Consider the following 13,425-nt stretch of genomic DNA (forward strand, 5'->3'; position numbering starts at 1 on the left):
CACACATATGTGTGTGTGTATATATATATCTATATATATATATATATATATATGATTGTCAGGAAAGTCAAGACTCATTTTTGTATCTTACATAGAAAAACATAGAAAAATACTTTACAGATGACCTAATAAATATATGTTCATTTATATTATTCATGATAGAGAGTACATGTGTGTATCAGAGAGAGGGAGAGAGAACAGGAAGCACCTTGAATAAGGCTTGTCATGGCACAATTCCCTTTCCCCAGCCCTCCCAGTTCTTCATGATCTTAGGCAAGTGCCTGGTGAGTTTTTCAGACCAAACTAAGGACTCAAACGTAAAGCTGACCATGTGACTTCCAGTATGCAGTTCAATTTGCTACCACCACTACCAGACTGGGCCTAAATTCTGTATTTTATCACTGACCATTCTTCAGACAACAACGACCTTTAAATATTCACATTTTTCTTATTTTTCATAATAAATAATTTTTGGGTCATCATAATATCCTTGGGTTTCAGTTTTCATATTTATGACTAAGAATGCTGGTATATAATTATTTCAAAGACCAATAATATTAGCTTACTATGTTATTACATGAAAATTGTCTTCTTTGTTTAATAAGCAAATACTACAGTAAATCAATTAAAGATAATAATAATTATTGGTTTTAGTAACAGTTCAGTCCCTTCATTAACAATATCCAGTAGTATATCAGCTTTTAGAATGTGCTTTTCCATTACATATTAATGTAACAATAATCTTACTGCAGATTAATTTTATCTTTGCTGTTTCTGCATAATAATAAAGAAATAAAATTCTATTGGTTGTCAGAAAAGCCATGACGCAGTTTTCTATGCAAAAATTGTCATAACTTTTCCAATGACCAAATAGTTTTATATTTTAAATCTGAAAAGTCAAATTAAAATGTTCTACATGACTTATGTCATATATAATATTACTTAACATTTGAAAATCAGATTGGATATGTATTTTGAACTCACACTTACCCATGAAATTGAGATAGCCTTCTCCTCCAAGCCCATGAGTAATGAGTCGAATCATTTTATGAAGCTGTATTCCACGATCAATAACTGGCGTGAAAGGACTCAGAACACTCATGTTTGTATACATTTCAGCATCCATCAACCAAAATGCCAACGTCTTATCACCAACCAGTGCCTGTAGAAATAAAGTTCACTGAGATAAGTGAAAACAGGTATGAAGTGTTGTGATTTACACCAGAACACCACATGGAGAAAATCGGGAAGGCCTACAATGTAGAAGCGTGTAGATTAGTATTCATTTCATGTATTTTCCAAAGACCACTTTCTATGCCGAAGATAAACGGGTAAAATACCTTAGAGATAAGCACATTTGTTCCTAGTCTCAATTTTTATTTTGAAAAGTTTGATGAAGAACACATGACAAAGTACTTGAATATTTCTTATACCTGAGCTAATGCTTTAAATTTCCTGAAACAAACATTTATTGTCATAATAACAATATTAGATTTTTAAAATAATTTGAATAGTGAGGCTGGCAGGTGGCATGGTATTTAAGGCAGCTAGATCTCACATGGTTGACTATGGTTCAAGTCCCCATACTCAACAACATGAAAAACACACTGGGTGCATGTGCATCTGTACCCAAAATTCCAAGAGGGGAATGGAAGAGAAAGGGTTATAACATGGTCATCTGCATGGGGTTTCTCACTTTCTTTCATCTCTTCCCCAGGCAAGTACATGTGCCCTATGGCAAAAAAATTACATAAATACATATATATATATGTGTGTGTGTGTGTGTGTGTGTGTGAGTGTGTGTGTGTGTGAAATCATTTTATAAAATGTTTTGAAAGAATGGAAGAGTTTCTAGAAAATAACTTATAAGTCTGTGTGTGTATATATATATAATACATATAAATATATTGTAATAGTGTGTGTGTGTACACACACACACACAAATGGTCCCTCCTCCACCTCAGCAAAGGAGATGTATTTTTAACATACAAATTTGTTTTCCCATTGTATTTGCCATTTAACCTAAATTAAGTTTGGTTTATGTGAAAAGTAATTGATAATTGGAGCAGATAACTCAGCAGTGTCCTGAGTACCAGGAGAGAAGTCTCCTAGCAATCTGAGTTGTTAATGTTTAGGAAAAACTAATGAATGCAGTGTTCAACAATGACAAATAAAATATACTAAAATAAGGTATAACAGAAATTAACCTGGAATCTAAGTATTCTGTTATCAGTATCTTCATTAAAAACAAGACCAAACAAAAAAAGGTTTTTACTTACAAACCTACCATCTCTCTAACCTATTTTAATTAAAATGCATTAGAAATAGTTACAAGAATATCTACAACACTAATTCTAATACAGTTTGTCTTTTTGACTTATTGGAATTGTGTCATTGTTTTTATGTGTAACTTTCTATAATGTCTGATTCTACTGTAAAATTATTTTGTAACCTTTACTTAGGTTCACAGATGAATTTTAAAATCATATAAAGTTGTCCTCTAAATAAAATTCTGCTGAGGGGACAGATAGTAGAGCAGTGATTACGCAATGTTCTGTGAAGCTGACTCACATGAGAAAGCTCCATGTTTGTGTCCGGAAACCTCCGAGACGTGGGCAAGTGTGTGCACATGAGTTAGGGCTGGACAAACCTTTAGGTAGCTCACAGTATTAAGATCATACTGGCAGCCCCTCTCTCTACCTTTTTCACTTTCTTTCTCAGTCTCTTTTGCACACAGAAAAAAAAATTAAATAAAACTTGCTGAGATATTGGTAAAATTTAGTTACTCTTAACAAATTTCATCGCAAAAGTTAAAAATTGTCTATTTCAAAATAACTTCCAAATATACTTTTATTGTGATGAACATATTTCTGTCTATTGTTCATATGCATTTTATATTTATATATTTTATATTTTTAATATTTCATACTTTTTATATTTACTTGTATTTTTATATCAGGTTTAAAGGCCAGCGTACATTTGCTTTTAGAAAGAACTAGGCAACTTGCCTAATTTTCTTCATTACTTACAATATGTAACACATGGCACAATTACCTGAATCTTTAAAGTACGAAATAATTCTTAGTAAACATGTTTCTTTACAGACTGGGTAGAAAGTTATTAAAGTTTATCTATTAGTTTCATCTTCCATTTGGTTATTCTACCACTTTATTTTTTATTCACTCATACAAAATAAATATATGTTGAGAATTCTCAATGTCAAAAACTTCAAAATTTGCAATAGAAAGATATTATTTATGCATGTATCAAATATTTTAATCTTCACAGTGTTATGTATTGGATAATTGGAATAGTTATACATATTTTTTCTATGCTTTTCTAGCAAAAATGCATCATGACTTTTCCAATGACCTAGTATTTGGTTAGAAGTTTTCCCTCCCACCCCTGCTCCCAATCTTTTATACTAATATTATTCTTTTCTAGCTTAGCTTCCTGTTTTTCCATAGGTATTCATTTTATCTGTTAAATAAGTAAGCACTAAATAAGTAAGCACTACTTAAACTGGAAGATACAAAATCAAGCACATGTCTACTTTAGGGATGAACTAATCTCTGTGTAAGCTCAATCAGTAAACATTTTAGGCATTGTGGGATATTTTCTCTGTCTCAACTATTCAAATTTGCTTTTAAAGAATAAAAGACAACACATAAATGCATGAGAATGGCTGTGTTCTGATTAATTTTATTTACAAAAACAGACAGCAGATATGATTTGGTCCATGGGCCCTGGTTAGGTAATTCTTGGTTTATTTACATATTGTTAATGTTTATAAGGATTAATATGGCTTTAAATACTAAAGGGCTTTTCACAAACACACACACACAAACAATACTAAATGGCCTTGTCTATATATGTAGGTTATCAGGAACGCAATGCCGTGTTTTTCTGCTTTTCTATGCAAAAATGCATCATGACTTTCCAGACAACCACCCCCTGACACACACAAACACAGACACACACACACACACATACACACACAAACACACATAGTGATTAAATAGGAGCAGTCACAGTGCAAAAGGCTGGAAATACACACATTATGGAAATCAGTTTTTTCCCTAAAGCACGGTAACATCTAAGCCAGAAGAGTAGGCCTGAGCAGGAGCTTCTCAGGTAAAGTAGGCAGTTCAGAAGCAAATGTGCATGGTTTGAAAGTTTGATTTGTTTGAAACAGGCAGGAATTTTAAAGCAGGGAAAAATAGCTGGGCAGGGAATAAAGTTGAAACTTTGGTTGGTCCTGGATATCAGTAACCTTGAATGACAAGCTTTGACCTATAAATTTGAGTTAATGAGATGAACTCTGTTCTTGGGACAATACCTCTGGCAGTATTAAAAAGAACAGATTGAAGCTAGGAGGGACCAGAGTCAGCCTGATCAATCAGAACATTCTAGTAATTGAAGAATAAAACTAAAACAAATCAAAAAAACAACTAATAAATGCTTGTCAAAAGCAGAAAAACAAAAAAAACAAACAAGCAAACAAACAAACCCTCTAGAAATAAACCTAAAATGAAAACTAAAATCACACTGGATCAAGACCAATACCCTTCATTATGACTAAGGAAAACATCTGACTTCACAGCTATAATATACCTTCTATTATTTAAAATTTGGTAGAACAGACATAATACAGCATTGAAAAAAAATTTTTAGTACTGCATTTTGAGGGTGAAATTTTATATGTACAAAATCATTTAAAATGATTTTCAACTATGAGTAGTTTTCACAAAAAGATATAAGTATACATATATTATGTGAACTATTTCAATTTAAAGAAGTTTTATGTAGATATATTTGTCTTTCCATATGCTATTAATTTATTAAGTATAAAGAATGAGAGTTATTAAGAGAGCAGAAGAGAGAGAAATGAACTTATTATGCTACATGTTAATTTACCTGGTCATGGCTTTCAGCATAAGCAATACATTTTTCAAGGTAGCGTCTGTTTGTGAGGGTGTGTACAATATTGCCCATATTCCAATCTTCATCTTTAAGCTCTTTAAGTAGCTAAACACAAGAGAGAAAAACAAGCTTTTGAGCAAAACATAATTTTTCTTACTTTAAGTTCCAATCTAAAGCTATACATTGCATCATCCAAAATGATTTGGAATACAGATATAAACCAACTCATAGAGTAGTGACTTCATGGCTTAGGTTTTTATAGTTTTTATACAGAATGTCTAAATGACATGTGCTGAAAATGTGTGTGTGTGAGTGTATGCACCCTTTGCTTCTGCGCAGATGGTTTAATCATTATCCTTTAATATCTTTGAATGCTTTGTTTCTTGCATTAACTGCTACCTTCTAGTTGCCACATCGAAGTGTTGTGCAATTGTCTTTGTAACTTTCACAAGGTATATACTTGTTACATATTTAAGTATAAATTAGAAAAAGATAGCAGTTTTGTGATTTGTTCCATTCTCCCAAAGAAGAAAAAGATAATTAAAACAATTATTTCAAACTTCAATGTTAATTATCATAAAAAATCACCTTAGCTGACCACACATTTTATTTCTACTTTATTTCTTCAAGCTGGCTTCTGCCTAACAGTGCTTTGTTTTTTTTTTTTGTTTTTGTTTTTTTTTTTTTTTTTTTTTTATGTATTTTGAACTCACACTTACCCATGAAATTGAGATAGCCTTCTCCTCCAAGCCCATGAGTAATGAGTCGAATCATTTTATGAAGCTGTATTCCACGATCAATAACTGGCGTGAAAGGACTCAGAACACTCATGTTTGTATACATTTCAGCATCCATCAACCAAAATGCCAACGTCTTATCACCAACCAGTGCCTGTAGAAATAAAGTTCACTGAGATAAGTGAAAACAGGTATGAAGTGTTGTGATTTACACCAGAACACCACATGGAGAAAATCGGGAAGGCCTACAATGTAGAAGCGTGTAGATTAGTATTCATTTCATGTATTTTCCAAAGACCACTTTCTATGCCGAAGATAAACGGGTAAAATACCTTAGAGATAAGCACATTTGTTCCTAGTCTCAATTTTTATTTTGAAAAGTTTGATGAAGAACACATGACAAAGTACTTGAATATTTCTTATACCTGAGCTAATGCTTTAAATTTCCTGAAACAAACATTTATTGTCATAATAACAATATTAGATTTTTAAAATAATTTGAATAGTGAGGCTGGCAGGTGGCATGGTATTTAAGGCAGCTAGATCTCACATGGTTGACTATGGTTCAAGTCCCCATACTCAACAACTTGAAAAACACACTGGGTGCATGTGCATCTGTACCCAAAATTCCAAGAGGGGAATGGAAGAGAAAGGGTTATAACATGGTCATCTGCATGGGGTTTCTCACTTTCTTTCATCTCTTCCCCAGGCAAGTACATGTGCCCTATGGCAAAAAAATTACATAAATACATATATATATATGTGTGTGTGTGTGTGTGTGTGTGTGAGTGTGTGTGTGTGTGAAATCATTTTATAAAATGTTTTGAAAGAATGGAAGAGTTTCTAGAAAATAACTTATAAGTCTGTGTGTGTATATATATATAATACATATAAATATATTGTAATAGTGTGTGTGTGTACACACACACACACAAATGGTCCCTCCTCCACCTCAGCAAAGGAGATGTATTTTTAACATACAAATTTGTTTTCCCATTGTATTTGCCATTTAACCTAAATTAAGTTTGGTTTATGTGAAAAGTAATTGATAATTGGAGCAGATAACTCAGCAGTGTCCTGAGTACCAGGAGAGAAGTCTCCTAGCAATCTGAGTTGTTAATGTTTAGGAAAAACTAATGAATGCAGTGTTCAACAATGACAAATAAAATATACTAAAATAAGGTATAACAGAAATTAACCTGGAATCTAAGTATTCTGTTATCAGTATCTTCATTAAAAACAAGACCAAACAAAAAAAGGTTTTTACTTACAAACCTACCATCTCTCTAACCTATTTTAATTAAAATGCATTAGAAATAGTTACAAGAATATCTACAACACTAATTCTAATACAGTTTGTCTTTTTGACTTATTGGAATTGTGTCATTGTTTTTATGTGTAACTTTCTATAATGTCTGATTCTACTGTAAAATTATTTTGTAACCTTTACTTAGGTTCACAGATGAATTTTAAAATCATATAAAGTTGTCCTCTAAATAAAATTCTGCTGAGGGGACAGATAGTAGAGCAGTGATTACGCAATGTTCTGTGAAGCTGACTCACATGAGAAAGCTCCATGTTTGTGTCCGGAAACCTCCGAGACGTGGGCAAGTGTGTGCACATGAGTTAGGGCTGGACAAACCTTTAGGTAGCTCACAGTATTAAGATCATACTGGCAGCCCCTCTCTCTACCTTTTTCACTTTCTTTCTCAGTCTCTTTTGCACACAGAAAAAAAAATTAAATAAAACTTGCTGAGATATTGGTAAAATTTAGTTACTCTTAACAAATTTCATCGCAAAAGTTAAAAATTGTCTATTTCAAAATAACTTCCAAATATACTTTTATTGTGATGAACATATTTCTGTCTATTGTTCATATGCATTTTATATTTATATATTTTATATTTTTAATATTTCATACTTTTTATATTTACTTGTATTTTTATATCAGGTTTAAAGGCCAGCGTACATTTGCTTTTAGAAAGAACTAGGCAACTTGCCTAATTTTCTTCATTACTTACAATATGTAACACATGGCACAATTACCTGAATCTTTAAAGTACGAAATAATTCTTAGTAAACATGTTTCTTTACAGACTGGGTAGAAAGTTATTAAAGTTTATCTATTAGTTTCATCTTCCATTTGGTTATTCTACCACTTTATTTTTTATTCACTCATACAAAATAAATATATGTTGAGAATTCTCAATGTCAAAAACTTCAAAATTTGCAATAGAAAGATATTATTTATGCATGTATCAAATATTTTAATCTTCACAGTGTTATGTATTGGATAATTGGAATAGTTATACATATTTTTTCTATGCTTTTCTAGCAAAAATGCATCATGACTTTTCCAATGACCTAGTATTTGGTTAGAAGTTTTCCCTCCCACCCCTGCTCCCAATCTTTTATACTAATATTATTCTTTTCTAGCTTAGCTTCCTGTTTTTCCATAGGTATTCATTTTATCTGTTAAATAAGTAAGCACTAAATAAGTAAGCACTACTTAAACTGGAAGATACAAAATCAAGCACATGTCTACTTTAGGGATGAACTAATCTCTGTGTAAGCTCAATCAGTAAACATTTTAGGCATTGTGGGATATTTTCTCTGTCTCAACTATTCAAATTTGCTTTTAAAGAATAAAAGACAACACATAAATGCATGAGAATGGCTGTGTTCTGATTAATTTTATTTACAAAAACAGACAGCAGATATGATTTGGTCCATGGGCCCTGGTTAGGTAATTCTTGGTTTATTTACATATTGTTAATGTTTATAAGGATTAATATGGCTTTAAATACTAAAGGGCTTTTCACAAACACACACACACAAACAATACTAAATGGCCTTGTCTATATATGTAGGTTATCAGGAACGCAATGCCGTGTTTTTCTGCTTTTCTATGCAAAAATGCATCATGACTTTCCAGACAACCACCCCCTGACACACACAAACACAGACACACACACACACACATACACACACAAACACACATAGTGATTAAATAGGAGCAGTCACAGTGCAAAAGGCTGGAAATACACACATTATGGAAATCAGTTTTTTCCCTAAAGCACGGTAACATCTAAGCCAGAAGAGTAGGCCTGAGCAGGAGCTTCTCAGGTAAAGTAGGCAGTTCAGAAGCAAATGTGCATGGTTTGAAAGTTTGATTTGTTTGAAACAGGCAGGAATTTTAAAGCAGGGAAAAATAGCTGGGCAGGGAATAAAGTTGAAACTTTGGTTGGTCCTGGATATCAGTAACCTTGAATGACAAGCTTTGACCTATAAATTTGAGTTAATGAGATGAACTCTGTTCTTGGGACAATACCTCTGGCAGTATTAAAAAGAACAGATTGAAGCTAGGAGGGACCAGAGTCAGCCTGATCAATCAGAACATTCTAGTAATTGAAGAATAAAACTAAAACAAATCAAAAAAACAACTAATAAATGCTTGTCAAAAGCAGAAAAACAAAAAAAACAAACAAGCAAACAAACAAACCCTCTAGAAATAAACCTAAAATGAAAACTAAAATCACACTGGATCAAGACCAATACCCTTCATTATGACTAAGGAAAACATCTGACTTCACAGCTATAATATACCTTCTATTATTTAAAATTTGGTAGAACAGACATAATACAGCATTGAAAAAAAATTTTTAGTACTGCATTTTGAGGGTGAAATTTTATATGTACAAAATCATTTAAAATGATTTTCAACTATGAGTAGTTTTCACAAAAAGATATAAGTATACATATATTATGTGAACTATTTCAATTTAAAGAAGTTTTATGTAGATATATTTGTCTTTCCATATGCTATTAATTTATTAAGTATAAAGAATGAGAGTTATTAAGAGAGCAGAAGAGAGAGAAATGAACTTATTATGCTACATGTTAATTTACCTGGTCATGGCTTTCAGCATAAGCAATACATTTTTCAAGGTAGCGTCTGTTTGTGAGGGTGTGTACAATATTGCCCATATTCCAATCTTCATCTTTAAGCTCTTTAAGTAGCTAAACACAAGAGAGAAAAACAAGCTTTTGAGCAAAACATAATTTTTCTTACTTTAAGTTCCAATCTAAAGCTATACATTGCATCATCCAAAATGATTTGGAATACAGATATAAACCAACTCATAGAGTAGTGACTTCATGGCTTAGGTTTTTATAGTTTTTATACAGAATGTCTAAATGACATGTGCTGAAAATGTGTGTGTGTGAGTGTATGCACCCTTTGCTTCTGCGCAGATGGTTTAATCATTATCCTTTAATATCTTTGAATGCTTTGTTTCTTGCATTAACTGCTACCTTCTAGTTGCCACATCGAAGTGTTGTGCAATTGTCTTTGTAACTTTCACAAGGTATATACTTGTTACATATTTAAGTATAAATTAGAAAAAGATAGCAGTTTTGTGATTTGTTCCATTCTCCCAAAGAAGAAAAAGATAATTAAAACAATTATTTCAAACTTCAATGTTAATTATCATAAAAAATCACCTTAGCTGACCACACATTTTATTTCTACTTTATTTCTTCAATCTGGCTTCTGCCTAACAGTGCTTTCTTTTTTTTTTTTTTTTTTTTTTTTTTTTTTTGAGAGATTTTCACTGTAGGGCACGTGCGCTCGCCAGACAGACAGAGAGAGACATAGAGACAGAAAGCGAGAAATCACCCCCCAGGGGGGATGGTCACACCGCAATCCCTTCTCCTCCATTCTCCTCTCAGGATCTTGGCATGCACGCACACGCGCCCGGCGTGAGTTTTAAGCCACCGGGTCCGGGACACAAACTGCGGTCGACTACGTGGGAGTCCAGCGACATAGCCATTACGCTAACTGCTGGTTCCCAATAGTGCTTTGCTTTGATGCAAGGTCTCAGGTGGCATTTCTTAGGTCAGTACTTGCTCTCTCTTAGGAAAACACTTGCTCTACAGATTGTCATGGGTATACTCTTTGCCCACAGATTACTCTCTTTCTTAGTCCACCACTGTGAAACTCTTGTTTTTTTACTATTTCAGATAATACTATTAATTTTCTTTTTCTATCTTATGAAAGCTGATGTTCTTCAGGGCTATGTCCTAAATGTAGCCTCTCTACTTACTCAACACTCTTTATGTATAGACTAATTTTTCTGGCCAAAATGCCAGATACATTTCACGACAAGCAGAACTCAAGATGGCTCCCAATGCTTCTGACCCCTTCCCATTCACATCTGTGCATAGCACCCTAAATTTGAGTGTAGGTGGAAACATTTAATATAGTGGATGCCCCGTGCAGAAAATGAGAAATAACCACTGGACAATGTTTTAAGGTGCTAAATCTTACATTGCCATTACAAGAAATCCTCAGTTTTTCAAAAGTGATTAAATAAAATTAAAGAAAATATAAAAAATTTGGCATGTCATATATTAGTTCAATAAATGATTAAACTAATTTTATATCCCTTACTCTTTATTTTAAAATAATATAAGCAGAAAATGATACATTGAGTTGGCCAGTGGCATGGTGGTTGAGCACTGGCTCCCACATGGCCAACTCTACATTTCAAGTCCTGGACCTGGCAGCTTGAAAAACATGCTGAGCTTGTGTGTATGCATGGCCAAGATCCCAAAAGGAAGGAGAAATAGGAGAGATGGAATAAGCGTGACCATCACCCACAGGGTATGTCTTCTTACTTTCCCTCTCTCTTTCTGTCTCTCTCAGGAAAGTGCACAGGCCCTCTAGCACAATTAAAAAAAGAAAAAAAAAACATAATTGTACAACAAAAACATGAATGGAAAACAGCATTCCAACCTAACCCATGCCCTATGAGTAGATAACAGTGTGGTCACATAAATTCTGAATACAAGTGTCATTTGGTTTAATACTTATGGGTTTTACTGACATTTAGAGTGAAGGACATTATATTATTAATGATATTATATATTATATTATTAATGATAGTATATTATTTTTCTAAATGGATAACTCATAAAAGTAGAAGAAAATCACCAAGGATTTTTAATATTATTTTTAACTCTCTCTGGTTATATTCACTATGGATCCCATTTTGGTAATGTAAAAAGATTTTAAAATATTATGTAAAATAGAAGATCACATCACCTTTCAAAGAATTTACAATCTAAAAATCTAAAAAGACAGAGTGGTTGTTTCCTAAACATGGGAGAATACATTTTTCCCATTTGTTTGATGTGCTGCCTAGTACAGCACTCTGAGCATACAAGGTACTAAGATGTTTATCAGGTTAAATTTAAAGTTGTTTTTTTTTTTTTTTTTTTTTTTTAAAAAGATTTATCATCAAAATTCAGAGAAGGTTATATCCTACTGTGAGCTATGACTGGAAAGATAATTCTAGATTGAAATACTCTTGAACTTACACAGAAAAAAATTGGTTAAGGTTCTTCAGCAAGAGGTTAAATAGTTAAGATCTGGCACTTGCGAGGGGACAAGTTTGTATGACACATGAGATATAGTATGAGATGGAACAAATAAAGAATCTTAAACCAAGGTGAGAAACTTGAAGACTGTAACATCTTTTTACATTACCAAGACTGTAACATTTTTTAAAGTGGCGAATATAAGGCTATCTTCTTCCCTGGAATTAAAACTAGAATACTCATTTGCTTGTTTATTTCATTGCTAGTCATCTCTGTAAGATACTTGTTTTTGGAAGTGATAGTGTTTGAGAATCATTAAAAATGGAGGAGGAGAAGTCATGTTGGTAAAGGTTTAATATCATAGCTGTACACTGTGCAAACGGCCTGGGGATACAGGACAGACAGTTCAAAGATGATTATAATAACCACTTCCTTAGTAGACTCTCTGGTTTTACTGTACAAAGTGAAGAACTTCTACCATTGTGTGCTCAAGGGACCATTCATATGTGCAGTAAAGGGCTCATCAGAAAGCTATGATTATTTGTGTTCATATCTGACTCCTTACACATCTTCATCAGTCTGTGACATAGATGTGGTCATTCAAAAATGTGATTAATATCAAACTTAAGTCTAAGATGACTTTCATTCTTTAGTCAAATGTTAAATGTAAAAAAATTCAAACTACTTAAACTGTCATTAAAATTAATAAAATAGTATTAAGTAATGATGTGCAAAGTGCCTTGTACTATTATCCATTCCTAGTGCCTGACATATGGTAAGGCTCTTAAATGCTAAATGAAGGAATGGATGAATCCAAATTTGTTAAAGAAAGACTCACTAGGAATCAAGTATTGGGAATTAAGGAGTAATTTCTACATTAATGGATGATTTGTAGGAAGAAATGAATGCTTTGATGAAGTTTAATGTGCTTTAAGTATAGAGCACTAAGTTTCATACAATTGCATTGATAATGCAAAATTCCATTTATACAGCTAACATTATATTAATCATATTTTCTCCTTGCATGAATAATATAAATGTGAATATATTAATTTAGAACTTTAAAAATTTTAAGAAACATCTTATTCAAATGCACAAGAATTGGCACAGTCTCAAAGTTTCAAATAGGAAAATTTAATACTTCAATTATAATATCTCTAATTAGTGATTACAAATATGAAATAAATAGACAAATAAATAAACTAATGTAGTATCCACAAAAACAAAAGTATTTAAATAGAATCTTACCTGGATCCATTTATCTGGAATTGCCATGGCTAATCTGTAGTCAAAACCACCCCCTCCCTGGGATATTGGTGAACACAGGGCTGGCATTCCTGATACATCCTGAAACAAGTACATGATATTACTAGTACATATTGCT

General features: G+C 32.6%; 1 protein-coding gene across 1 annotated transcript in view; it reads right to left on the minus strand.

The window, feature by feature from the left end:
* The window catches only part of GBE1 (1,4-alpha-glucan branching enzyme 1), a gene marked incomplete at its 5' end in the record, with an annotated part of 110,564 nt that overhangs the window by 89,198 nt on the left and 7,941 nt on the right, over nt 1-13,425 (minus strand). Inside the window, 3 exons of the mRNA XM_006162606.3 lie at nt 5,643-5,814; nt 9,570-9,680; nt 13,290-13,388. Coding sequence (XP_006162668.1) covers nt 5,643-5,814; nt 9,570-9,680; nt 13,290-13,388 — 382 coding nt within the window. The remainder of the gene's footprint in view (nt 1-5,642; nt 5,815-9,569; nt 9,681-13,289; nt 13,389-13,425) is intronic.

This window comes from Tupaia chinensis, unplaced genomic scaffold, assembly GCF_000334495.1.
Source record: "Tupaia chinensis unplaced genomic scaffold, TupChi_1.0 Scaffold140301_1, whole genome shotgun sequence".
NCBI classification, from domain to species: Eukaryota; Metazoa; Chordata; class Mammalia; order Scandentia; family Tupaiidae; genus Tupaia; species Tupaia belangeri.